The sequence below is a fragment of the Salminus brasiliensis genome, chromosome 1 (genome assembly GCF_030463535.1).
Source record: "Salminus brasiliensis chromosome 1, fSalBra1.hap2, whole genome shotgun sequence".
Taxonomy (NCBI): Eukaryota; Metazoa; Chordata; class Actinopteri; order Characiformes; family Bryconidae; genus Salminus; species Salminus brasiliensis.
In genome coordinates this window covers 76245748-76272679 of record NC_132878.1, presented here as the reverse complement: position 1 = coordinate 76272679, position 26932 = coordinate 76245748, and the positions used below count along the sequence as shown (strand labels likewise).

The window sequence follows — 26932 nt, the reverse complement described above, 5'->3', positions numbered from 1 at the left end:
TTACATGCATAGTTTTAAGTAGAGGGTTTAGTAGCAGGTCCAGTGGCAGGTGAAGTAGTGGGCTCAGGGATTGGTTCAGTGGCAGGTGAAGTAGTGGGTTCAGTGACAGGTCCAGTGGCAGTTAAAGTAGTGGGTTAATTAGCAGTTCCAGTAGCAGGTGAAGTAGCGTTTCATTGACAGAGAATTACATGCATAGTTTTAAGTAGAGGGTTTAGTAGCAGGTCCAGTGGCAGGTGAAGTAGTGGGCTCAGGGATTGGTTCAGTGGCAGGTGAAGTAGTGGGTTCAGTGACAGGTCCAGTGGCAGTTAAAGTAGTGGGTTAATTAGCAGTTCCAGTAGCAGGTGAAGTAGCGGTTCAATGACAGAGAATTACATGCATAGTGTTAAGTAGAGGGTTTAGTAGCAGGTCCAGTGGCAGGTGAAGATACTGGGTTTAGTGACAGAGCCAGAGAACTAGATGAGTAGTGTATAGTATTGGGTTTCAACAGCATATTTCCACAGTCTCCTATGTGCATTCAGTCATTACGTTACCCATGTTCACCCTCGACTCTCTGCACAGCAGTTCGAGGACAAGAGCTATGGGAGAAGGACCTCCGTGCACGTCAACAGTATGAACGCTCGATGGAGGAGCGAGGAAGGCGCCTTGAGGTGCAGCGACAGCGCGAGGAGCTCCGGCGAGCAGCTGCTCAGGAGAAGAGGAGGCAGCGTGGGGAGGAGGAGAAGGTCAGTGGACAAATCCCAAAGTTTATGTACTCAGCGTCCTGTTCACGGCCACGTAATTATGTGTTCATATCCATCTAGTTATCTGTTCTCATGTCTTTTGAGTAAAAGTTTCTGCTGATTCACAGTGAGGTCAATTAGACAATATATGTTTGGTGTCTGAGGTTTGCTTTAGTTTAGAACCTGAGCCACACTCCAAAATTAAGCATCAGGTACAAACTGTACAAACTGAAAATATGTAAACACCAAATGAAGGATTGGGTTTGTTGTCTTAAATTAACTGATTTATGCAAAATTTACAAGAATTTCTGAAAGTAATTACTCCATAACTAATTTTGAACTGTTTATTTTGGTTCAAAGAAAATTTCGTCCCAATTCTTTTTTTTCCATCAATAATTTAATTGTATGCTTGTTTATGCTGACTTTATTTATTTTGACTGAATGGAAATGTAAGCCATGCAACTATTTTTTATTGGTTTGAGGCTAATGTAGCTAACTATAGCACTTAGCATCACACGTTAAAATCGCTATTCATTTTAATATTATATTTTTATTATATTTTAAACTCAGTAATTAAGAGTTATAAAGTAATCTTACATAGACTTCTTTATGTGGTGTCTGGCACTGCAATCTATTAAGCTGCTTACTTTTTTACAAACTGTACATATAGTACCTATACACTGTACATAGCTTAATACAATAGTGTGTACATTATACAACTCCAGGTTTGGAAAGCTATTAAGCCCAGAAGTTGTTGATTAGTTCATGCACATGCACAAAGGTTTGGATATTTGTATTGTTTGTAAATGAAATCTTTTACCTGAGAACGCAGAAAGCAGAAAGCAGAAAGCAGAAACGGATTTCTGAAACAAAATTATGTTTTATGTTTGTTTGTTTTTTTGAAGTTTGCTTGTCGTTTATGTTTTGGGCCGAGACACTAGCCTTGGGCTGAAAACTGCTATTATAATACTTAAATTAATTCTGGTAATAGGCAAATGATCATTATTTTATTCTCTTATTAGTTTTGCCTTTATTGTATTATAAGTCTACAGTTAAATACAACATTTAAAATGAACTAAATTTATACTATACGCACCACTTGTAATGATTATTGTGTAGATTTTCAGTCTGGCATAGATTGCTGGGATCATGCAAATTAAAAAGAAGGACTCTGGCACATAAGCTCTGCTCACCTGTAGAGGGCAAAACCTGTCCAGAAGAAGAGCGATACTATAGTATCTAACCACACTAAAATCAGATATAGAAATGCCTGAAAGCCCATGGGTTTTGGTCCCCACTAAAACCAGATTTGGTTGACCATGTAATTATGTACTCATACTGTCTGTAATCGTAACTGTGAATTGTCTGTTATTGTATGTGTTCAACAATCTATGGGGGAAATGAAACCCTTCTATAAACATGAATCAGCCAATTCTATGGCGTGGTGGGTTGACTGGCTGCTCAGGGTTCTGGAGGTCCATTGTCCAGCACAGCTTGGTAATTTCTCATCTGATACCCTCAGCACTCAATTGTTAATTGCAGGGGAATCACAAAGTTGTGGTGGACACTGGACCTTCAGGACTGGAGTTGAAGGATTTGCTTTAGGTATTGTCATAGTCATGGCAGCAGATGTGGCAGGTTCAGTGGCAGGTGAAGTAGTGGGCTCAGTGACAGGTCCAGTGGCAGGTGAAGTACTGGACTCAGTGACAGGTTCAGTGGCAGGTGAAGTAGTGGGTTCAGGGAACGACATGGTGACAGGTAAAGTAGTGGACTCAGTGACAAGTAGTGGGCTCAGTGACAGGTCCAGTGGCAGGTAAAGTAGTGGACTCAGTGACAAGTAGTGGGCTCAGTGACAGGTTAAACCTGTCCAGAAGAAGAGCGATACTGTAGTATCTAACCACACTAACATCAGAACCACTGAATGTAAACAGTGTTTTGTAATGTCTGTGCTGAATTTAGTCACCATTATAATGGGTTCAGTAATTTTACAAACAAACCCTGTTGATAATGATATGGCAGTTCTTCTTATTACTGTTAAAGAGAACAGGAAATATAAAGTAACCCTCTGTAACTCTTACTCTGTAATGTTGTACTTCATAACTGAATCTAGCTTGTGATAGTATTAATACGTGCACCTTTACCTTTACCTTTACCTTTATTATTTAGTGTGATAATTCTGTCAAAAGCTCACAGGCCATTAAACAAACTAGTCCATTTGATGTTTGGCAAAATATCTACTTGATGGGTTCCAACCATTCTGTCAGCTTTGCTGTTGCTATGCTGGTCTTTTTTGTTCAGAATTACAACTCTTAGTCATTTAAGTGTCATGACATGTCTCTCTGTCAAATTGCGTGTTGAGCAGCGTAAAAAACCCATTATCGTGACGGGACCACAGGCCATGTACATTGTGAAGAACAGTGAAGCCAATTTCCCAATTACATATTACTTATAACTATATAAATGACTAAAAACGAGCTAGTTCTTGAGTATGGATAAAAGCGTCAAAGTTGAGTATACTCAAATATCCATGAGACATACTCAGGACCAGACGGTGTTTGAGTGTCGTCCTTTACGACCGGCGTCTCGCCTATCTGCTTCACTGCGCAATTTACTGGCTCAAGCTCTTAACTTTATATGGCCGGGTAGCTTAGTTACAGATATAAAAACCTTAGTAAGCCCTAATGATCCGCAAAATCACAACCGCAACTCAAAGTCAGTAGCTAAAAAACCCAACTTCTCTGTCTCAAGGCTGTGTGCATTGCCATGGTAACCAAATGAACTGTTCACCCGAGATGGGAGGAGGACTGTCAGTCATGCACGTTCATTAGAATATTAAGACCACGACCATACCATTCTCAAAGAGGTCTGATTTCTGAGGAGTGTTTTAAAATATTTCTATTTAGTATTCTGCTAGACAAATTCAGTATATCAATCAATCAATGTATTCCCTTTCTTTAACAGTGAACTCAGTCTATTCAAGATGACTTAAATCTGAGGCAAGTGTGTGATGATTCAGAGATGCTGTTTAAATGCATGTGTGCACTAGCTCCCATTACCTGTTAGCCACATTAGCCTTGTAGGCCCAGTGTTACAGTAACAATCTTTGGACACCAGGCATGTCTTGGCTGTTTCAGTCCACCTCCTTTGGTTATTGTCTCTCTCAAGCGTCTTTTACGCATGCATAGTGGTGAGGGTTTCTCATTGGGTGGGGTTGATTTCATTGTGTTTATTGATTGAAAACATGCCATTAGATGACCATCCCCCATGCTAATGATTAGTCAACTCCCTGGCTTGACAGAATGACCTCACCATTTCCGATATACGTTGCTTGCAGACGTGTGTATAAATCATAATTACCTCTGACAAATTCAACGTCATTCACGTTGCAATGCATATGAGGTTTGTTGGGCGATATAGTGTTTCACTTTATTGGAAAGGCTTTGCTGTAGAGAGGGCTGTTCTGCTCTGTGTGTTTGTTGTCTGTCTGTCTGTCTTTATCAAAAGGACGACACTTTAGGATTCTAGGCTTTTAGTGTGGTGCGTCCAGTGGTGCAGTATTTCAAGCTGTTGGATGGCTGTGGGGAAATGTCCTTGGTCCAGCTTGGGTTTTAGTGCTGTGTCGGTAGAGTCTAACCTTACCTTAGATGACTCTGTTCTTGGCCAGTGTGCGGCCTCAAAATTGATTTTGCTTCCTCTGCAGGTGCATCAGTATAAATCTGTATGCACTGCTTTTGTCTACATATGTGTGTAAGATTAGTGAGATTTAGAAGACTTAGCTGCACCGTTAGCTACATTAGCATTTTTAGTCAGGCTATTCCTGTAACTGTGTATGCTTCTCTATACTGTCTCCTTGCTTTAGTTCTAGTGAAATTTATATCAAATATCAATCAAATATCAATCAATAAATACAGTACTGTGCAAAAGTTAGCACACCTTAAACAATCAAAATTCAAAATGAAGCCATAAAATATTATTATAATATTATTATATTACAGACAGAGGCAAATAGATATAATCAAATATCAAATAAAGCACAAGCTGCAACTTTACTTAAAACAAGGGACTGACCATTCCAGATCTCTGCATCATTGAGTGTGTTCAGGATGACTCAGGCTGTTTGAGGTGTGGAAAAATCTCCCTGCAGATTTCTGTGAAAAAATAAGGACAAGGGTCATGCCAACACATCATTGTGTGAATCTGACTTTCTGACAAACGCTCACTGCAAAATGTTTTGTGTGTTTCAGACACACTAGCTTTCAAATATATAAATATTTTATTAAAATAAATACACTAGCATTCAAAAATACAGTATTTACAGAATATGACACTAAGCATCAGTAACTAAATCTGATGTTCAGATGCTGTTCAGATGTTCAATGTTCAGTGTATTATTCTGTAAATATGCAGTATTTTTCTGCTTTACTTCCTGATGCAGATTTAAAACAAAGCATTAAAAATATTGCATTAAGCATTTAGGTATTATTGACATTTTTTACACAGTCCCTCTATTTCCTCAAATTCAAGCCCAAAAGTATTTGCACAAACCAACAAAATTACATATTAGTAGTATTCTTAACATTTGGATACAAATCCTGAAGTCTGGAACCCTTGGACATTGCCAAATGCTGAGTTTCCTCCCATGAGATGCTGTGCCAGGCCTTTACTGTAGTCGCCTTCAGTTGTTGATTCTTGAAGTGAAAAAATGCTCAGTTGGGATGAGTTCAGATGCCTGACTTTGCCTTTAACAACATTCCATTTCTTGGGTTAAAGAAGCTCTTGTCTTGGGTTGTTTTGCCATCTGCACTGAGAAGCATCATCCTATCAGTTTTGTGGGATTTGAGTGAATGTGAGCAGATACTTTGGCTCTATATGCTTTACAATTCATTCTGCTACTTCTATCAGCACTCACACCAGAGGCCAAAGTTTCATTGGCAGCTATACATACCCATGCCATAACCGTGCCGCCACCATTTTGACAGATGATGTGATATTGCTTCAGATCATGAATATTTTAGGAGACAAGGAGACAAATTCCTTGTATGGGTAACATACTTGGTGAAATAAAGAGATTCTGATTCTGATTCTGATTCTGATTCTGAACCCTTTCTTTTTGTCTTCATACTCAAGTCAGTCTTATTTTCATCTGTCCAAAGAATCATGTTTTTGTGATCAGGCTTTTTTAGATGTTTCCTGTCAGTCTAATTTTACCTTTTTGTACGTGATCATCATGTGTACCACGTGTTATCAGTGGTAACCAGAGGTTTGCATCTCTCATTAAGGCATCTCTTGATTGTAGACTTTGACAGTGATGCGTCTACCTGCTCAAGAGTGTTCTGTTCATGTCGAGACTCCTATAAACAGCTACCAAATGCAAATTCAGCACTTGGAATGAACTCCAGACCTGCAGTAGCTATAAGCTGGCTGTAAAACTGCTTTTTAGACGAGTGTCCAATTACTTTTGACCCAGTGAGGAACAATGTAAAAAATGGCTGTAATTCCTAAACGATTATAGCAATATTGTTGTTAAATGCCTTGAATTGAAGCTGAATCACATTTTGATTCCTTCATTTATTTATGTACAGAGGCGCAGATACAAAAAAAATATGTCACTGTCCAAATACTTATGCACAGTACTGTGCAAGCGTTTAGGCACCGAAGCACATGATTTATTTATTTATTAATGATTTATTTTGGCAATCTGAGCATTTTTGCTTGTAAAGTTTGGTTGGTTCCAGATATACACGTAAATAAATAAACAATACAATGTTATTTATTGTGTGTGAGTGTGTTAGCTTAACCATTTCCAGAAAAACAAAAATATCAATAATCTTACTAAAACAAGACATTGCTTTTTACTGTATTTATGTTCATTTGTATTTTCCAAGGTAACATAGTGTTTTATAGCCAAAAACATTCTCACTGCTGCCTTTAGCTGCCTTTCTGTATATGCATCTGTGTCATTGTGGTGCTGGGATCTTTTCCACCTGCACACACCTTGCTCTTAAGAGCTACTTCCACAAAGGAAATGCAGTTATTGAGCAAATGAAGAGGGAACAACAGCTGTATTGACTCAAAGAGGAGAGACACAAGGAGCTAACAAGGAGGGGGAAAGCAAGAGGGAAAGAGAGGGGAAAGGCAAGAGATACAGAGATTCCCTAATAACACTGATGCGACCTGTGTCATTACCATAGCTACGCTGCATGTGTGTGTCTGTTGGGGGAGGGTGGAGGGCGGGGTTTTATGTGCTGTTGATCTCTGTCTGGCTGTTTGCTCTCTTAGACACACTCCGTCACCTGAGAGGAAGAAAGAAGGAGGGAGGGAGAGCGAGTGAGAGAGCGAGAGTGAGAGAGAGCGAGAGAGAGAGAGCACAGAAGCGTGAGAAGCAGAGAGAGAGAGAGAGAGAGAGGGAGAGAGAAAGCAGAGGGCAAGGCCCTTATTATTTGTCAGCAGGCAGTGAGGCTGTCAGCGTGTGCGCGTGCGTGGTGTGTGTGCGGTGCGTGTGAGCCGAGAGGAGAGGAGGTTGGCATGGAGCATCCGGCCTCATCTCCGTCCTCTTCCCGGCGCCGTAGCGACAGCTCAGTGAGAGAGAATCTCTTCTTCCCTGTTTTGGAACGCAACGAGCAGGAGCGTCTGGAGGCCCTAATGCGGCGCTCGGTGGAACGTGGCCTGCAGCCGGAGCAAAGGCCCAAGCGCTGGACCTGGGGCGGCCCGCCCGGAGCCTGCGAAGGTGAGTCCATCCACTGGGGTGTGGGGGGTTCGGATACGGGCTCTAAGAGCTGGAGGAGAGGGAGGGAGGATGAGAGACAGGATGAGAAAGGGTGTGGAGGCTGCATTGCAGGGGAAGCACTTTTGTTTAAGAGATGTAAACTGTTCACATGGATAAACCCGTAGTTGTTGCGACAAGCCTCTTGTGTGCATGTCTTTTATATCTTTTCCTTATATATGTATGTGAGTAGGGCAGTTCTTTATGCTGCTATAACCTTGCAGGCCCCTGTGGGAGTGACAAAAGTGTCTATCTATCTGTCTTTTTATCTGAGTGGGTAGAGGCAGGGCTGGGCTGAATGTTGTGGGTGGTACAGAAACTACTGCAGACTTCAGTGCGACAGCAGCAGTTGCAGAGAGTGTCACAGTGGACAATATTATTTGACAGTGCTGCAGACAATACCATAAGGCAGTATTTACTTCATACAGTATCACTGGACAGTTAATTGGACATTTACAATACTATATTATATACTATTAGCTACAGACAATGCCATAAGACACTAATAACCACAAACAGTACTACAGTACATTTTTAGTCACATATGGTACCATCTGCACTAACTATAGACAGTACCATAGGACACTGTTAGCTGCAGACAGCAACACAGGAGGCTTTTAGCCACAGTTGCTACAGATGGTACCATAGGACACTACACACAGCACCATAGGATGCTGTTAGCTACAGATAGTACCACAGAACAGTATTAGCTGCAGACAGTACCATATGACACTATTAGTTACAGACAGGATTGTGCAACACTAGGATACTGTTAGCCATTTTGTTGCTACTACTCCAATGATAGCTACATGCTACGACACTACAGGATACTGTTAGATACTACTATAGATTTACCATGAAACACTATTAGCTAGGGACAATAGTTATGTACAGTCCAAGCTGTAGGCAGTACCATAGGGCAGTATTAGCTACAGCAGGCACCATGGACAGCGCCGGTTTTGACAGAAGCAGGGTGGTGTCAGTCTGGTGGCAGTCTGTTGCTTATGCTTCTGTTCTCTGCGCAGCAGCCCCAGGATACCCAGCCCCCACCACCATCACAACCACAACTACCCCCCCCCCCCCCTCCCAGCTCAAGGTTACCGCTGACAGCAACATATTAGCCACACAGGGCAGCACACACTTCACTATTCATCAGCTTAGGCATCTTTAAGGCAGTCCAGGTTGTTTTAGCTGTACAATAAATGCCATAAACTCAGATGTCACTCCGTTATTTACTGCGTAGGTAAACACCCATTGCTCTGTCACCGTCTAAGTGGCGGCCTGAGATCGCCTCTATTCTCAAAGCACTGAGTTAATAGAATTTGTTATTTCGAGGGACTTGCTTGTAATAGCGTCTCCTCACCATCAGATGGGAGACTAAGACAAATTGACCCGTGTGTTTTTCCACCACGAGCCTTACAGGGACAGACGGAGAGAGAGAGCCGCAGGAGCACCACCCAAACTCCGTCGTGCATTCATAATGACATTAATTATTTATGCTGACCGGCAGTAGGAGGGTCCTACCAAAACCTGGTTCCGAATCCAGCATAAGAGTTAATTAGCTGCCATTGGTAGATGACGCATCAGCTTATGATTCAATTAGTTAAAAATGTAAAAAGAGATGCACAGCAGTCTGGGTTTAGTTTGTTGCTTCTGGAGCTGCTTAAAACCTTCCAATAAACCTGATCTGATCATCATCATAACAGGCATGCTACACTTTGGGCTATTTCTTTTCCAAAAGCTGATCATATTTCCATCCAGCTTTGCCTGATGCATAAAATGCATTTACTTGCTCTGGCTCTATTGCAGTAGCTTTTCATCAAAAAGCTCGCTCTCCTTTTGCTGACAAGCTGGGTGTAATTTTGGAAACAGAATGCAATGGATAGTGTGCCTTCAAAGTAACTGACCAAATCATTTGTGTGTGTTAAGCTGTGGTAGTGTATATGCTCCTTAAGATTAGGTTTTTAGATTAGAGCTTGGCCTCACTGTATTTATGATGCTAATAATAATAATAATCATTATTATTATTATTATTAGGCATGACTGTATGTGTGTGTGTGTGTATGTGTGTTTTGAGTGAACAGATAGTTCTTGAAGTTGATGTGTTAAAAGCAGGGCAAAAGGGCAAGCATGAAAATCACAGCTACTTTGACAAAATCCAAATGGTGATGTCTAGACAACTGGATCAGAACAACTGGATCATCTCCAAAACATCAGGAAGGTCTTGTTGGGGTTTTCTGGTATGGAGTGGTCAGTACCTACTAAAATTAAACGTCCATGAACCGATAACTGGGGTCATGAGCACCAAATTTTCATTGGTGCAATCCATTTAAGCCCCACCTCGCAACTTACAGGACTTAAAGAATCTGCTGCTAACATCTTGGTGTCAGATACCACAGATCGCTTTCAGAGGTCTTGAGGAGTTTGTGGCTTGAATGGTCAATTCTGTTGTGGCTGACAATAAATAAATACACAAATATAAATTGTTTAAAACTATAACAATAATTGCTAATGCGGAGGAAGTCACTGATATCAAGCTAGTTTGAAGAATAAAACTTGGTTCCAGATTTCTCCTGGATGCCTACAGCCAGTCCATGAATTTGTTCATCACCCACACATTTGATTTACCATCATTAAGCACTGATTTACCAAAACAGGTGTTGTATGATAACTATAAATAATATTAGACTCCACTTTGATTTATTTTATTGTTATTAGTATTTATTCAAACTTAGTGTTACACTTACTACCCAAATAAGAAGCCAAGCCATAGTAGTAAACACAAGTTATAACATTAAAACTAGACCAGACAAGAGAGCACCCTGACCCTGTCATCAGTTTACAGTTTGTCCTTCCTTGAAATGACCTAATTTTGCATAACAATGCATACCAAAAACACCCGTTTTGAGCTCTGATGTAAAATATTGTATATATCTATTGTAAAATTCATGCAGATCCTTATAGTTGTCTGGTTTTCATGCTGCCAGCACATCAACTTTAAGAACCTGACAGATACCATTGTATCCAGATTCATTATATAGGCAAAAGTTTTGGGACACACCTCTTAATAGCAGGTCTAAATCAAGCACCCAGCCATGCAGTCTGTCTTTACAAACATTAGTGAAAGAATGGGTGGTTCACAAGAGTTCACTGAAATCCAGAGTAGTGCTGTAATGGTATACCACTGGTACAACTGGTACTGGTACCAGTTACTGGTACTGGTACAAGTCAGTTGGTGAAATTTCTTCCCTTCTAGATATTCCACAATCCACTGTCAGTGGTATTATTAAAAAGCACACCACCACTGGACACTGGAGCAGTGAATTATCTGCAGTTCCTACTGTAAAGTTTGGTGGAGGAGGGATAATGCCGTGAGGTTGTTTTATAGGGTCTGGCCTGGGCCCCTTCCAGTGGAGAGTCTCAACCTCATCTAACACCTTTGGGATGAACTAGAGCGAAGATTGCAAGCCAGACCCTCTCGTCCAACATCAGTGTATGAAACTTCCCACAGGCATACTCCAAAGTCTTGTGGAAAACCTTTCCAGAAGAGTGGAAGCTGTTATAGCTGCAAAGGGGGACCAACTCTATATTAATACCTATGGATTTAGAATGGGATATAATAAAAGCTCATATAGGTGTGATGTGTGATGTGTGCCTTCCCTGGACAGTTTGATTACTCCAACAAAAGCAGGATAAACTCTTTTATTAACACCTAAACTTTAAGAGGAAACAATAAATGAGTGTCCCAATACCTTTGTCCATATTGCGTAATCACTGTTACAAACCTCATTTAGTGGTTTTAATGTTATGGCTGATCCTCTGTACTTTATATCCCAATATAAATATGTCCAAATACATAGTATTGTGTGTGTATGTGTGTGTGTGTGTGTGTGTGAGAGAGAGAGAGAGAGCGAGAGAGAGAGAGAGAGACAAAGTATTACCATTGCATTTGTCCTGCTGAGGCTCATAAACCTGTCCTTTCTCTGCTCTGCATCACCTGCTGCACAGGTGTTCCTAAGATAGTCCCACCCACTCCTGCTGCTTCGGCCTCGCTAGCCAATGATCCTGCTGCTCTCCCTTCTGCCAGCCAATCCAGGACCGGTACTAAGCTCCTGCTGCTTTATGTGTCATCCACATCCACTGATATATTTTATTCTAGAAGTCACAGTGATTGTGATGGGTCTGTTTGTGTGTATGTGTGTGTCATGCATGGGCTCTGATCACATGGTCTTTGTGAGCTGTGCTGTTATGGTATTGCCTTCGTTTCCTCTGTCAGAGGTGTGGCATGCCGTGCCTATTATTTTGTCATGGGCCGTATGAGGGGTGTAAAAAATGCTTCAGTGTATCATGCATTGTTTAGGTCTATTCTATTACTGTGTTTGTAGCTCCTCCAATCACATTTGAGGATTCAGTGTTCAGTTCGGGATTCAGATTTCTGAAGAAATTGACTGAGATCGAATTAGCATGAAATCTGAGATATTAAGATGCACTGAAGGGTTTTTAATCGTTCCTAAAGAATCATAGTCAGATGTCGGACCATTGTGAGGTTTGTTTAAACAGGTCACATCTATATATTTTTATTGCATGCATGAATTTCACAAATGCTTTCCTTTTATGTCCTGTTTAAAGCTTCTACAGCTAGGTAGTGTGCTCGTGGGATATTTGAGACGATTCTGCTCTATTCATTGATTCATCTTTTTTACTGCACATATGATGAGCATTTTTTCCAGACATACAAAACACAGGCCCCTCATCAGGACAGAGTGCACATAGCTCAGCCTCAAGCTGTTCCGTATCCCCCTCCCTGTGCAGTAGGCAGGGCGGAAGATCTGTAATTGAGATCAGCCTGAAGCTGCAGTGCTGAAACAGCACAGGGTAGGGCTTGGGGATAAAATGGTGTGTGTATGGGGGGGGTCCTCATCTTTTTTTTAGCTCATTGTATATGCAAGCCCACATCCCAGCGTCGCCATCTCTTCTCCAAACGCTACAAACAATAACACACAGTAGATTATGCTCAGCCATTCTCTATCTCACAATCACACACTCCAAAATTGTATTGTTGCTGTTGTAGAAATACCTTACAATTCCAATAAAGGGTAAAAAACTTTATTCATCATATTCCTTATGTTTTTAATGCAGGTATTGCCAATCATAAGAAGACTAAAAAACATTAATATGCAGCAAAGAGCCAAAACATGCATTATATTATATTCTGTATATTATATTATATTATATTATATTATATTATATTCTGTTGGTACATGCCACCAAAACAACTCACTTTCAAGACTTCTGACGGTGCCCTGTTGTATCTGGAACCAAGACATTCCAGCAGTTGGTTTGAGTCCTTTAAGTACATTAAATGTAACAGGACTCATTGGATCAGATCACTTTCTTCCAAGGTCCAGTTCTGACAATCGATTGTGTGATGATTATGGGTCCATTGCAGGCACTTTCAACACTGGACACAGTCATTTGGCCCTCATGATAAGGCCCTTGCTCAAGTCTTCACATCTGTCTACTTCTCCTGCATCAAACAATCAATAATCATAGTTGATTACATAAAAATAATCAGTGTTATTTACTGCATTTGTGAGTGGTCATAATGTTTTGTCTCATCTGTGTACAAATACAAATTTGAGTTAAGTGTTTTTTGTTTTTTTTTGTAAGTATCTATTGATCTGCTCATCTGAAAGTGTTAATAGACTATAAAGGGCAGCCTTACGTTCATATGAAAAAGGTTTGCTTCTTACAACAGCAATTACATTCAAATAGAAAACCTTTAGGCCTCTGTGCCCCGGCAGAGACATGGCCAATTTCTGTATGTTTATACACAATCAGTGTCTGCTGTAAATCAGACAGCCTTTCATCCTTATACATTTGAATATACCAGTAAACATCTTATTAGGGAAAAGACCCGTCTGGTGTTTCTCCTCAAAATGAAGTGTATCTGTGAGTTGTTTAGTAGTCTGTGAGCAAATGCAGTGCCAGGTTTGTACTGGTCTTATGTGAACTCATATTTATCTCATAGTGAAAACGCTGATCACATTAAATGAATCAGAATTCTTATTTAACCCCCAAGATGATTCATGTTGCTGTAACCTATTTCCTAATGGCACTGTGCTTTTATGGCACTGTGCTTAATGGCTTGGTTCAGGTGTGTTGAGAACTGGGTTAAAATAAATGTGGTCTGGCACAGTTTGTGCACAGTTATATATATATAAATAGTTATTTATATAATAGTTATATATAGTAGTTGGCCTAGCCATGCTCCACCCATAAATGTGTTATTGCATAACAACTGTTATCCCATTCAGTGTAATTAGAAACGTTGACCTATAACTCTGTTACTGTCTAAGTACACAAATAATTTCAGAAGACATTGCTTTTGTATAACACTGGAATACACTGTAAGAAGAATGTGAATGTAGTCACTACTATAATAGTTTATTGAGCTAACGTTAGCAATGTTAGCATAATGTAAGCATAATGTTAGCATGGTAGATTCATTGTTGTTTTTTTTATATTATTTCTTTATATATATTGAATTTTTTTCATGCCAGTTTTACACAGCTAATTAATCTACCCACTCATCATTAGTACTCTCCCTGTATCAAATGTAATGAAAACTGGGGGGGTGAATACTGACACATGCCTCCTCCGCCCAAACAGCTACCACTTCTTTTTGAACTGCCACCAATGCGATGTCACCGGGCAACCAACACGGGTACGGGACACACAGAAATGATGTGGGAAGGGAGAGATAGAGAGAGAGTCATCTACAGTAACAGTCTCCAATAAGACTCAAAAAATGACACAAAATAATTACAGTGTTTTTACAAAGCAAAGCTTGTCCAACCTAGCAGCAGTTGCTAGGAGAGAACATGTTTGTGGACCAAGCCTGGACCGGTCAGTGCCTGCACCAGTTTTTAGCTAACCTAACCCTGGATCAACATTATTAACCTATGACTTTAAATATGAGTCCAGATCTCACTGCCTGCCTTTCTCCTTCCTCTCTTCTCCAACACCAACAGACTTTATGATTCCACCTGGGTCTCCTGATTCTAACCTGATCAAAAGCCTTTCCTCCTCCTCCACTGCTCTAGCCCAAACAACAGAGAAAGGCAAGTGTGATTGTCTTCCCTACTGAACTTTAATAATCATTTTCCCCCTTATCTCACCTCCTTGTCCTTCTTTCTATGTGGCCTGACCCTCCAGTGCATTGTCTTTGTTCTCGGTTAGCCTCGCCCAGCCCCCACAGGTCCCCCTATAAGGCCTCACCCAGCAAGGCTGACCGCAGAAAGACCAGTGCAGTGTCCGGCGCACCTTCAGAGGACTCTCAGAATGCTGCTACAACCCCCAAAACCCCCCAGGTCAGTCTCCACGGCAGATGTGCTGTCAGCCTTACTATAAATGTTATTGTGCAAAGCCAGTTTTGTTGCGCAGCTCATACAGTTATATTTGGTGGCCAACGCTGTGGGACACGAGCCACAGAGGAGCTGGTCTCCTAGCAACAGCTCTGCTCAGATCTCGGCGTGTCCAGTTTCAAGACTATTTTCCAGTATTTTGTATCTCTGAAGGCTACCATACACACACACAGGCATATATTCACATTTCACGTGTGTTATAGCTTGTATGTTTGAACCTGCTTTCTTTTGGAGCGCAGACAGAAAAACCAGGAGGAGAGAGAGGCTTCAATAACAGCCTGATCGACTCCTCTGTGAAACGGCTGGAGTCTCCCACCACTCCCACCAAGAACTCAGCCCGCAGGAATGCAAGCACACCTAAAAGGTCTCACCTTCACTCTTATGGTCTGGTCATGCACACTAAGTTAGCAGACTGTTCGGTGTACCTGCTTTTCAAAAAATAGGAGGAAGCTGTCAAAATGTAGAACTGTCAGATGTGTCCAGAGTGTCCAACTGAGATGTAGATTAGTGTAAAATGTCAAAAAAAAAAAGCTGTATAACATTGGGGAGTAGTACTGAAACATGGGGTTTCTGATTCATGGACAATAACATCATATAACAATAACAGCATTTTAAATGTACCATAGAATGCCTGTATTAAGTAATTTGAAGCTGCTCAGATGCGATTTAACAAGCCTGAAACACCTAACAGCTCACAGGAGCCACATAGCATAGCATAGCTTTGTTTTTAACACTGTAAAAAGAACAATGTAGAAACAGTGTAATTGTTTTGTGTAATTTCCCTTATTGGATCATGTGGGTGTTCTCTCAGTGCAATGTGCTGTTAGCTAGCTGAAGAGATTGTAAAGTTAACTTTTAGCCTAGCACCCACCCACTTGCTTTCCAGGGTTTGGCCTTCTCATGGGCTCTTCCCTAATGTCTGTTTAGTTTCAGTTTAGTACTTAGCTAAGGTAGTCCAGTTGTTTTAGGGGTTGGAGAGAAAAGAATGTAACCCATTTTTAATGCCAAACTAAAAACAGTTTTCCATTCTAGAGCACCTTTAAATATTAATATTCAATAGGTTTTGCTTTTCCATTTAAACAAACAAAAAACCCTTCAAGTGGATCATTATATTGACAAAATGTCCCGTGACCCATTGCCTCTAAAGAACCCATTAAGGGTACAGGATGTCTTTGAAAAGTGTCAAATACATTTACATAAAGTGCATTATTTAGCATTAAATAAGCTATTTTTCTTCTCCAAAACATCGAATATTAAAGAAAACATCCTAAAATAACATTTTATTTACATTTGATTAATTAGTTTGTGTTATTACTGAGTAATTTCAGGGTTCTTGAGAATATCCAGGTAACAGTATTCACCCGGTCAAAAACCTAGCACTGTTGAACAGCTAGAAGATCAGAACAGAACGAGCAGGACAAAGTCAAACACTTAGATCATACATTGCACAGATGCAGGTGCAGCTTGTGAGGCAAGCTGGAATGAAGGTTATTGTCCACAACATACATCATGTATGTATGTCATAGCATAAATCCATGTTTATTTTTCAACCGGTTTGTTTGATAAAGTGCATAGACAAAAGACACCTGCTCATTCATTGTTTCTTTTTAAATCAAGGGTATTAAAATGAGTTTATCCTGCTTTTGTCGGAGCCAATGTCTCTACTGTCCAGAGAAGGCTTTCTCCTAAGCTTTCACTGAGAGTGAGCAATGCTGTGAGGACTTGATTGCATTCAGCAACAAGAGCGTTAGTGAGGTCAGGATGTTGGATGATCACCACTCCACCTTAACCCCAACTCCTCAACTCATCCCAAAAGTATTGGATGGAGCACCAAGCATCATTCCAGAGAATGCAGTTCCACTGCTCCACAGCTCAATGCTGGGAGGCTTTATACCCTTCTAGTCGACACCTGGCATTAGGCATGGTGGCAATAGGTTCCTGTTTATCTGCTCCACAGAGTCCTTTTCTATTGGTAGTGCTTCTCTACAGGGACAAGACAAGTTGGGTGTGGGCATCTGCAGATCTGTATCAGCAATGGGTAGCTGAATGTATTTATTAGAAGGGATGTTCAACAAACATTTGGACATAATGTGGATGTCTGAATAGACGTCACTGCATGCAATTTTAGATAGCGTTGTTGTGCTGTAATGGTGGTGTGGTGCAGAAATGGCTTCAGTCAAGTAAGAAAAAAGTCTGCAAAGATATCCTCAAGATAAGTGTGTGCTTTTTACACTGGTTATATTTAGCTTCAAGACCCAGGTTCTTGTTCATCAAAGTGTCTTATTTGGTACAAAGAGCAGGATTGGCCAGAATAATGTTCTGACAGTTTTCTTTTCCCAGCTGTTGTTTAAAGCACATTAGAAATGGGGTTTAATCAGCTGAACAGTTTGGAGATGTAGAGATGAATGCTGACAACACAGCAAGCGTATCAAATACATGAGCTTTGTCATAATTCTTAAAGTAGCACTGTCACAGATAGCCCTTTTACATGTGGGATATTGTTTTACCTCACAATAAACCTGGTCTTTAATATACTAAGTTATTGCAAACAGACAACTAAACCATGCTCATTAGTATTAAAGGCATTTTAGAATTCTACCCAAACGTTTATTGGACACCGTGTCTTCAGCATGATGCATTCCTCTGTCATATAACAGATCCAAGTCATGTAGAAGCCGCATTCAGTCCCCCTGTTCTCCGGGGCAGTACCCCCCCTCACCCATGAGGCACAGAGCTACCACTCCCAGTGCAGACAGCAGCAAGAGGTTGGATGGAGAGGAGAAAGCAGCTGAGAGTAAAGGCTACAGCACTCTAGAGAGGAAGACCTCTAAAACAGAGAAGATACCAAAGTCTGCGAGCAAAGAACTCGGACATAATGCAGGTAAGGTCTGACTGAACACTTCTGCTGGGTGAGGATATTGTAGGGGTGTTGTGACGAGCGCTGAATGCCAAATAGATAATTTCTGCCTCTCTCTGCACTCTTTTGTGTCTGCATCAGAGTCCCCGGTGACGCCCACTGGTAAAGCTGGCACCACCGATGCTGAGGAAGCCTCCAGGCTGCTGGCGGAGAGACGCCGTCTAGCCAGAGTGCAGAAAGAACAGGAGGAGAAACAACGGCTGGAGGAGGAGAGGTGAAGACAATCTCTTAATGTAAAGTATATGGATTTGCTGTGGTTGGGTGATTGTACATAAATCACCATTCAGGGCTTTGGAATCAATGTTTTAAATAATATTTAACATGACTCAGGATTTATCATGAAGCAGGATTTGTTGTTTATCCCACTACCTTTATGCTTAGTTCAGTCTTTCCCTAGATTTTCTATCTCACAGTGGCTAATGCTACACATCTAACTTACTCCAGGGCAGGTTTATGGAATTCTGATTATAAATAGCTTTTAAAACAATGATGACTGAAAATCTGACCAATCAGGAACACAAACACTAACACATGACACAAACATCTGCATTAGCTATCATACTTAATGTTTATTCTTAAACTTGTTACATCTTCATGATACACATTGCAATGTCACTATTTTTATGCATGGTTATACCCCTTTTGGATATCAAATATATCAAATATGGCATATTAAAAAAAAATTATATAGTTTAATTTGAATAGGCTTCATGGTGTTACACATTCATTGTAAAACAAGCCCAGTTTAATGCAATAAAAACACACTATTCTTTCCTCTAATAATGGGGGGGAAATGGTGGCTTAGTCATCATATAGCGCTGTCAAGCTCACTCCCACCAACTCGTTTCACTGAAAAAAATGTTCATGACAAAGGAACTGAATGCATTTAGAAACCAAACTTCAACTATTAATAATAAAAGTGATTGCAACATTTGGGCAGTGGTGTACATTTGTGAGCGGGTATGTGCAGTAGAGGTGTGAATTTCTGTTGTATTATATTTCCTCATCTTGTAGGCTCAGGGCTGAGGAGCTCCAGAGGAAGCAGGTGGAGGAGCGCGAGCGGCAGGAGCAGGCTGCCCGGCAGGCCGAGGAGGAGAGACAGAGGCAAGAGGAGGAGCGAAGGAAGAAAGAGGTGGACGACAGGAAGCAGAAGGAAAGGCGTTTAAAAGAGCTCCAGGACCAGCTGGACAGAGAGGTCAGCAGTCAGAGCCACTCAGCTGCACTCACTCATACTTCCCAATGCCTCATCCTCTGTAAATATGGATTTTGCAGTGACGTGCGTGTTTGTGAGTGGGACGGTGATGTCAGTGCGTGATTTGGTGTGTGACAGAGGGAGGAGGCCTTCCAGAGGGTGCAGAGGGAGGCGGAGAGAAAGCAGAGGGAGAGAGAGCAGTTGAAACTGCAGGAAGAGCAAGAGAGGCTGCAGAGGAAGAAGGTTTTTATCTCTCCACTCTTTTTCACATCCACACAGTCAGTATTACATGATCGTCAAAGGCAGGCAGGCAGTCATAAAGAACCACTCACATGAGCAAATGTCTTACTCTGGTGTTTAACAGCTAGGTGGAGGAAACAATCCTTTTATTTTAGATGGAAGGCCACATGAAATGACTGGATCTGCCGACAAGAACAGTATGTCTGTTTGTAATTTTGATAACTGAATGATCAAGACAAAAGCGCTCCTAACTATAAAAAGGTGCTTCAAAGGAGTCTTTGGGGCGATGCGAAAGAACCACGTTTTGCTCCATTAAGAATCCTGTTTGTTAAAGAAATTTGTGAGTGTGAACTTTGAAAAGGAAACTTTACTTTAAGGTTCTATGAGGTTTAAAAGCTTCTCCTCACTCACACATCTCACACATCTTTCGCAGAAGCATATTCATATTAAGATGGCTGCTAGATAAAGTGTTCAGAGTGATGCTCGGTCGACCACAGAAGAGTCATCTTTGTGCAAAGATGTTTGGGTAACCCAGCCAAAGTTCTTTATGGAATCAAAAGAGGTTCCTCAATGGCATCGCTCAAAATCCCATTCACAGCACCTTTACTTATTTGAGTATACTTGTTCTGTTATATCTGATAATAGCAGTGTTTTCCCCATTCCTGTATTATACTGTTGACAACCAGATGCTAAATAACAGCAATTCCAGCTTCACATGACTTTTTCCTAAAGGTTAAATAATGCAGTGAAAAAATTGCACCAAAGCTGCAGGCATTTTTTTCCCCCGGGGGGTCCACACTGAGATGCTGCTGCTTCTAGTTGTGTTTTGCTCTCAGTTGCTAAGCAACAACAGTGTCCCAACTATAGTTTTGATAAATACAGGCAGAAAAATAACTTTTTGCCCTTTTAGAAAGTGACCGCCTAGCAAGCGTGGTGCTGCTAGCCTAGACATTTGTCTTTTGTTGAAACAAGCCTTTTGTTGAAATCATTATAATTGTGCTCTGAAATTATTATAGTTTAGGTTATCAGCAACTGCAACTACTAAACCCTTCTCCATTACCTACCTAGCTATCCCTGAAGCCCCACTTTACCTTTGATCTGATTGGTCAAAACACAAAAAATGCTCATGACTTTGTGACCTAAAGAGCTCAAAAGATCACCACACTGGGCCTCACTCCCTACTTTTATGTAGAGAAAAATTTATATGCAATTGTATCTAAGTACATTTGCAGAACCTTAAATTACAATGTGTCGTTTATTTGTATTTGTATTTATAACACCAGACACACTAAAACCGCAACACCATGCTGTAAACAATATACTAATAATGTAGTAACTAATAATTTTCTTAAAAAATATGCTTTGGGTCTATTTTTGACATGTATCACATTTGTCATTCTACCAGTTTCTAACCGGAAACAACACAAAATGCAGTAAAAAGTATTAATAAAATAAAAAGTATTTATTTATGTCCCACAAAAATGAGCTATTTGCCACCTGATATTGTAACCAAGCTATGCTCGATTTTTGGAAACAATGCATGGACAAGAAAAATGTGCAGTTGTAGTTTGATGCAAGGCAAGACTTTCGCCTTGAGATGTGAGTGTGTTGTGTCCAGTGTGAAAAAACAAGTGAAAGGGTTCCACCACATTGCTTCTGGTGTGAAATCAGCTTCCCTGCTCATAACGCCAGATCAGTATCATAGCGTGATTTTCTCAGATGCATTTTACACAGTACTGTATGAGTGAAAAGTAATTTATACAATTCTAGCATGCTTTTGTTATGGATTTTGTTGTAAGGGTTAAGATCTTTTGGTATATGAATTGAAGGGTTAAGATATTTTAAGTATTTTTGGTAACCTTCTGTTACTCTCACAGCGTATTGAGGAGATTATGAAAAGGACGAGAAAAACTGATGCAGAACCAAAGGTAAGATCCATGCACACATGCACGTGTGAGACCTCAGACTCATGATAAATGAAATGTATGACAAATATTGACTCTATCTAAAATACTGCATGTTTTGTGTTTGAACAGAAAGATGAGGCACACATTGAGGCCAGCTCCCCCATGACCCCGTCAGTTTTGGAACCTAGAGGTGAGACCACAAAGCTTTGTGACACCAGATTTAACAGGACACTTGATCAAGATTGTGTTGTTATGCTTTTAACATCCAAGCAGTGCTTCTGTTTCTTCTTACTGTTAGAAGATTCATTTAGATCATGCTTAGTTAGATAGCATAACTGAGATCCTTATTGATATCATTCTGTGTTGTCCTCCTGAGGAGGCAGGACAACCATCTTTCTACCTAATCTAGCCTAAACAATGCACACACACACACTGTATATTTGAGTACTCTGAGCATGGCAACCTACTTTGGATAGCTCATTTTATAGCATAGTAGTTTTCAAAGATGATATATATGATCAGACTCCTTATTGGTCGATACTCAAGATTATAATATCGCTATGGGAAAAGAAAAACATGTGCCATCATGCAATTTGCAAAAACAATCAAGGTCAAAATATTGTATTAGTAAGGAGCTGAAAGGAGACATTCTTTACTTGGCAATGGAGATGAAATAACAATTTATTTATAGTACAAAGCAGGAGAGCAGATATGGGTTCTGATTGCTCAAAATGTCCTGTAATGTCTTTAAAAATATTACAAAATGCAAATCTACTTAAGCTTTTATAATACAGGATGAACACAAAATGCGCTGAATTCTTACCACCCTAACCAGGGTTGCTGCCAGGGATTTTGGACCCCATAAAAGATATTACACTGGGCCCCATAACTCTAATAATTCTGTTAAAACACTCAGTTAATACATTTTGGGCCCCCTGTCAGTCACCGGCTCCAGTCCAACACTGTAAAAAAAAAAAAAGACATTCAATCCCCCTAGACATCCCCTACATCTAGGACTGTAAAAGGTAGGACTTTGGATGAGGTGTCAGCTGTTATAATAAGTAAGCAAATGTTAAATGTGTAACATAAAACTTGCTAGTTAGCACGCTAAGCTTCAACCAGTCCCCCTGAGATGATATCCTGGCTATGTCACTGGTATAAAGTAACACATTGTCATTGTTTCATTCCAGATGCTGTTCAGATCAATGATCCAGCTGAAAGCTCCACCTTTGCTGTGGTGAAGAATAATCTTCCACCATCTATCTTGACTGATTCACCTGTAATAAACCTTCAGCCACTGGAGGCGAAGGGTAGCAGTGCAGCGGATGATCTTTCTGATGGGGTCCAGTCCATGGATGTTAGGTGAGCCAACAACATTGTGTTTACCAAATAAGGCAAGAAATGTTCACACAATGGAAAGTGAAGCTTTTTAATTTACACATCTTTCCTCTCTAAGTGTAGTCCACCAACCAAATACGTATTTGGTCTCTGAAATTTAGTTTTGCACTGGAGATACAAGGCTATAGTAGCTAACAAAGTAGGGATTAGTCACTTAAAGATGAAATGGGAGTCATTTATTCAGTATTGTAAAGTGTTCTTTAATGTCTGCACAGAAGGCATGTGAGTATGGCTAGGACAAAAAATGCCCGGATGCATTTTTACATGCCTATTTACAACCATATGGAATAAAATAGGGTCTTTTTTCTTTAATGGCTCATGGATAGTTTGATGAGCTCTGCTCTAACACAGAATCTTAGAACATATCTATGTACAACATTAGCATAATCACAGCTGTGTTTTTAACATTATAACAAGCATTGTAATTATTGTATAATTGTACCTGCCAATGCTGTTAGCCTGCTAGCTAAATTGGCTCATATGCAATGCTGTTGGGTTAGGGTTAGCTTTTAGCTTAGCATGGATACCTACTTGCACACCATTTTCAGTGCCTCCTCTTCCCTGGCCAGTGGCATCAGTCAAAGCCGCAGCCACAAGGCTTACTAGTGTTACTGAGGTAAATCCTGGGAATTATTATTTCAGAAGTCTGATAGAAAAGCAATGCAAGCACCATAGCTACCACACACCTGTCTTGGACTACTGCAAGAATGCTGCTGTATGACCATTTTGGCTTTAAAACTGTTTAGGGTTTTGGAATTGGCCTGTTTTTGCAGCCCTCTTTTTCTTTTGCCGTATTTGCATTTGAATGAGACGACGGCAGAGTTTGAGGTTCACAGTTGGTCAATTCTGTGCACTAAACTTATTTTAATCAACTATGGCAAACTAAAACCAGTTTTCTATTCTGGGGCACCTTTATCTTTTTACTTAGAATATTATATTATATTATATTATATTTGTACTTCCAGCACAAAATCAATGTAGCAAACTCTGGTCTTCAATCACTTTATCCATCAGCCCAGTCTCCAGAGATGAGCTGATATACTCTCCAATCAGCGAAGGCTCCCCGAATGTTATGAGGAACAGCCAGGCCCTGGACCAGCTGCTGGATCTCACTGGCCAGCCACCGTATCCTAAAGCTCCTGGTGGGGCAGCTCTTGGTGACTGCAACAAAAACCTCATCCAGGGCTTCAGCAGCGCTGCTGCAGACTCAGCACTCATCCAGAGCCTTGCACCTACCATGGAAAAGCTCAGCATCTAGTGCAGCAGGTGACTATTAGGGATGTGTTTTATCTCAGTTTATATTTGTTTTATATGGTTATAAATAAAATATGAAACATCTTGTATTTTTATTAACAGCATTACATACTAGCATAGTTTAGCTCATTTGATGTTTCTATGGAAATCAAGGTGTTATTATATTAGGAAGACCTTAGATGTTGGGACATTACAGGAGCATTAGTAAGATCGGGTGCTGATTGATGTAGGATGATCAGTTTTGGATCACCAACACCATTCCACCATCAGTCCAAAGAACACTATTTCACTGCTCCACAGCCCAGCAATTTTAGATGTTGGACATTGGGCATAGTGGCTTTTTAGCTCCCATTCTATTTGCAGTGCTTTTCAAAGGTGATTATAGAAGCGGTGTGTGCTACTGCAACTGAACATCCTGTATCACCAATGGGGGCAATTAAAAGGTGTTCTGAATTCCCTCATTTAGAAGGGGTGTCTGAATACTTTTGGCGATATAGTGTAGCCTTGCACGTGCAATGAAAAAAGTACTTGGATATGTTCAGATCAGTATATTTAAAGCACCATACTCATTTGTAGAGACCACGGCAAGCTAACATCCTCTCTGACCTTTGTGTTGTTTCAGTATTTGATTGTTTCAGGCCTCCTTTTGTTTTTCACTTTGCTTTTAGGACACAGTGGCTTCTGGTCTGTCCTGGTGAGGAATGGTTTGCAGTTGGCCTGTAAAAAAAAAAAAAAAGACAGTCTGTTGTGCCTCAGTTCCAGCTTTTTCAAGCTTCTCCATGAGAACCCCTCTGCACCCTGGAGCCTGAACAATGGAGAACGAGCACCGAATGTTGTATGATTTGTTAATTCAGAAGCACTCCCTTACACATAGAATAAAGCTTAGCCTTTCCTCCATATGTATTACATTTCAAAATATTTCATTGTAGTAATTAGGAGGAAGGGCACCTGTAATATTGCAGTCTTAAAGTTCTTTATATTCCTGTATACACTGTAGCGTTTAATGAGTGGTACAAAAAAAACAAACAAAAAAAACCAAAAACAAACACACAAGGCTTGTAGCAGCTCTTTGGAGTTTTGTGTATTTGCTGCGGGAGCATAAACGACCAGCAAAGGCGACTGTGTGTAACTGTGTGTAGAGTGTGTTCAGTGTGATTATCGTACTGCTGGAGTTTGCTAACAGTAAATCCAATATTTCACCACATTAAAGCAAAGCATTGTAGGCTACTGCTAGATATCAACACATCCTGCAAACGTAAACCGTTCTCTACAAAAATAGGATAAAGGTAAGATATCCTTCTGGTGACACTGTTACACTAATTTACATTGTTATATTGAATCCAGAATTCCAGTGTAAAAGTCATTTCAATTGTGACAGTTTCCATTTGAGAAGAAAGAAAGAAAGAAAGATAAAGAAGGAAAATGAAACATTCACAGAAATGAAAGGAAAAAAAAACAAAACTGACCAAAATGTAAGAAACAAACTGACAAAAAAGAAAATAGAATAAAGAATAATTGGTAAAGAGAAAGGATCAAATTAAAAAGAAATAAATGAATAAGGATTCAAATAAGTGTTTAAAAACTAAAGAGAAAATACAAATTGGTAAAAACTAATTTTAAAAAAGAAAGAAGGAATTAAGGAAAATAAAGGTAATTAGAGAAAATGGTGAAATATTTTAATTTGGCCAAAAAAAAAAAAAAAAGAGGAAACAAAAAGAATTGCAAAGTAAATAAGAAAGAAATGCAATAGTGAATAAGACAGCACAAAAAATAAAATTGTCAAGAGGGAGATACATACAGAGCAAATACAGAGAAATAAGCAGAAAAACCCAAATGAGAATAGAGGAAGACAGCTGCTGGTTTGCAATGCGTTTGGTGTCCTGCCACGTCCATCAAGATGTCTACTCTCTACAACACACTCTGAAAAATGCAAACTATGCAGAGCAGACAAACCCCAGTAACTGTACATTGTAAACAGCACACACACTATTAACACTTGAATTAAAGAGGGTGATGCAGCAGTGCTGATACTGTACAGTAATTGTGCTGACTGGAAAGCCCCCCTATATGCTACATCAGTTAGGTCATATAGCTTCTATGCTCATCCTGTAAAATGACTCTGTTTATACCATCTCGTATACTCAGGGTGTTGGTGAGCTTTGCATGTGAGCTCAGTCTTTTTGGTTCCTGGTGTTCTTCAGCGGTTATGTGTTTGGTGGTGGTTATAATGATGTGTATGATGCTGTCATGTAACACTCCTGATGCACTTGAATGGTTACGGACCAATAAGGATAACATTCCATGTAAGGTTGGTTGTCTCTCTCTCTCTCTCTCTCTCTTTCTCCCTCTCTCTATCTTTCTCTCTCAGTCTTCGGGCAAGTGTCAAAGGTTAATGGCAAAGGGTCTCCATATCATTTCAGAGTTTACAGAAGACACTGATGAAAGGATCAGATTTCATTGTCATTTTCAAATAAGCCAGTTGCTTAATGGTGATAAATGGTGCATGGATCAAATGCTTTGGAGCTGCAGAAACCTGGGATATTACAATAACAATAAAATTATCTAGCCACATCACTTGTCGCTTATCTCTTTGGTAAAAAAATATTTCCACACATAAAACCGTGTTCCGAACATGTGTGTTAGATGTTTCATTGAGCTGACTTATATTTATATGCTTTATTATTTACTATGGGACTACCCAAAGTCTGCCATTCCTAGCAAGCTTGCACTGAATCCTTTTAGCAGCACAGGGTCTTTTATATGCAGATAACCACAGTTGCCGCACATGCCTCTACAGTTACAATTCTGAAAGATGTTATACTGCCTTAAAGTTGTGTCGGAAATATTACCTTTATGAGACTCCCAGTTGGGGGCGTGCTAATAAAAACATGCTGGTATTTAACACTGGTTGTAATTTAGAGCTAATTATTTAGCAGCAACACATGAACACTGCAGTGTAAGATCTGTTTAGTAGCCTTTCTTATCCAGACTCAAAAAAGACAAGTACATGCTAGTATGGAGCCCCTAAAGTATCAAGGTAGAAACCTAATATTTACCTATACCTATATTTAGCTTATATAGCGTATACTAGATTTAATACTAAAAAGCCGATTCT

At 40.1% G+C, this 26932-nt stretch overlaps 1 protein-coding gene across 1 annotated transcript in view; it reads left to right on the top strand.

The window, feature by feature from the left end:
• The window catches only part of map7d2b (MAP7 domain containing 2b), a 31500-nt gene extending 5109 nt beyond the window's left edge, over positions 1-26391 (top strand). Inside the window, exons 3-17 of the mRNA XM_072689356.1 lie at positions 559-722; positions 7344-7446; positions 11491-11583; positions 14517-14606; positions 14725-14855; positions 15149-15273; positions 17567-17790; positions 17908-18040; positions 18841-19021; positions 19157-19261; positions 21136-21186; positions 21295-21355; positions 22356-22527; positions 23578-23829; positions 24486-26391. Of these exons, the coding sequence (XP_072545457.1) occupies positions 559-722; positions 7344-7446; positions 11491-11583; positions 14517-14606; positions 14725-14855; positions 15149-15273; positions 17567-17790; positions 17908-18040; positions 18841-19021; positions 19157-19261; positions 21136-21186; positions 21295-21355; positions 22356-22527; positions 23578-23821 (1877 nt within the window). The 3' untranslated portion in view covers positions 23822-23829; positions 24486-26391. The remainder of the gene's footprint in view (positions 1-558; positions 723-7343; positions 7447-11490; positions 11584-14516; positions 14607-14724; positions 14856-15148; positions 15274-17566; positions 17791-17907; positions 18041-18840; positions 19022-19156; positions 19262-21135; positions 21187-21294; positions 21356-22355; positions 22528-23577; positions 23830-24485) is intronic.
• The last annotated feature ends 541 nt before the right edge of the window (positions 26392-26932 follow it).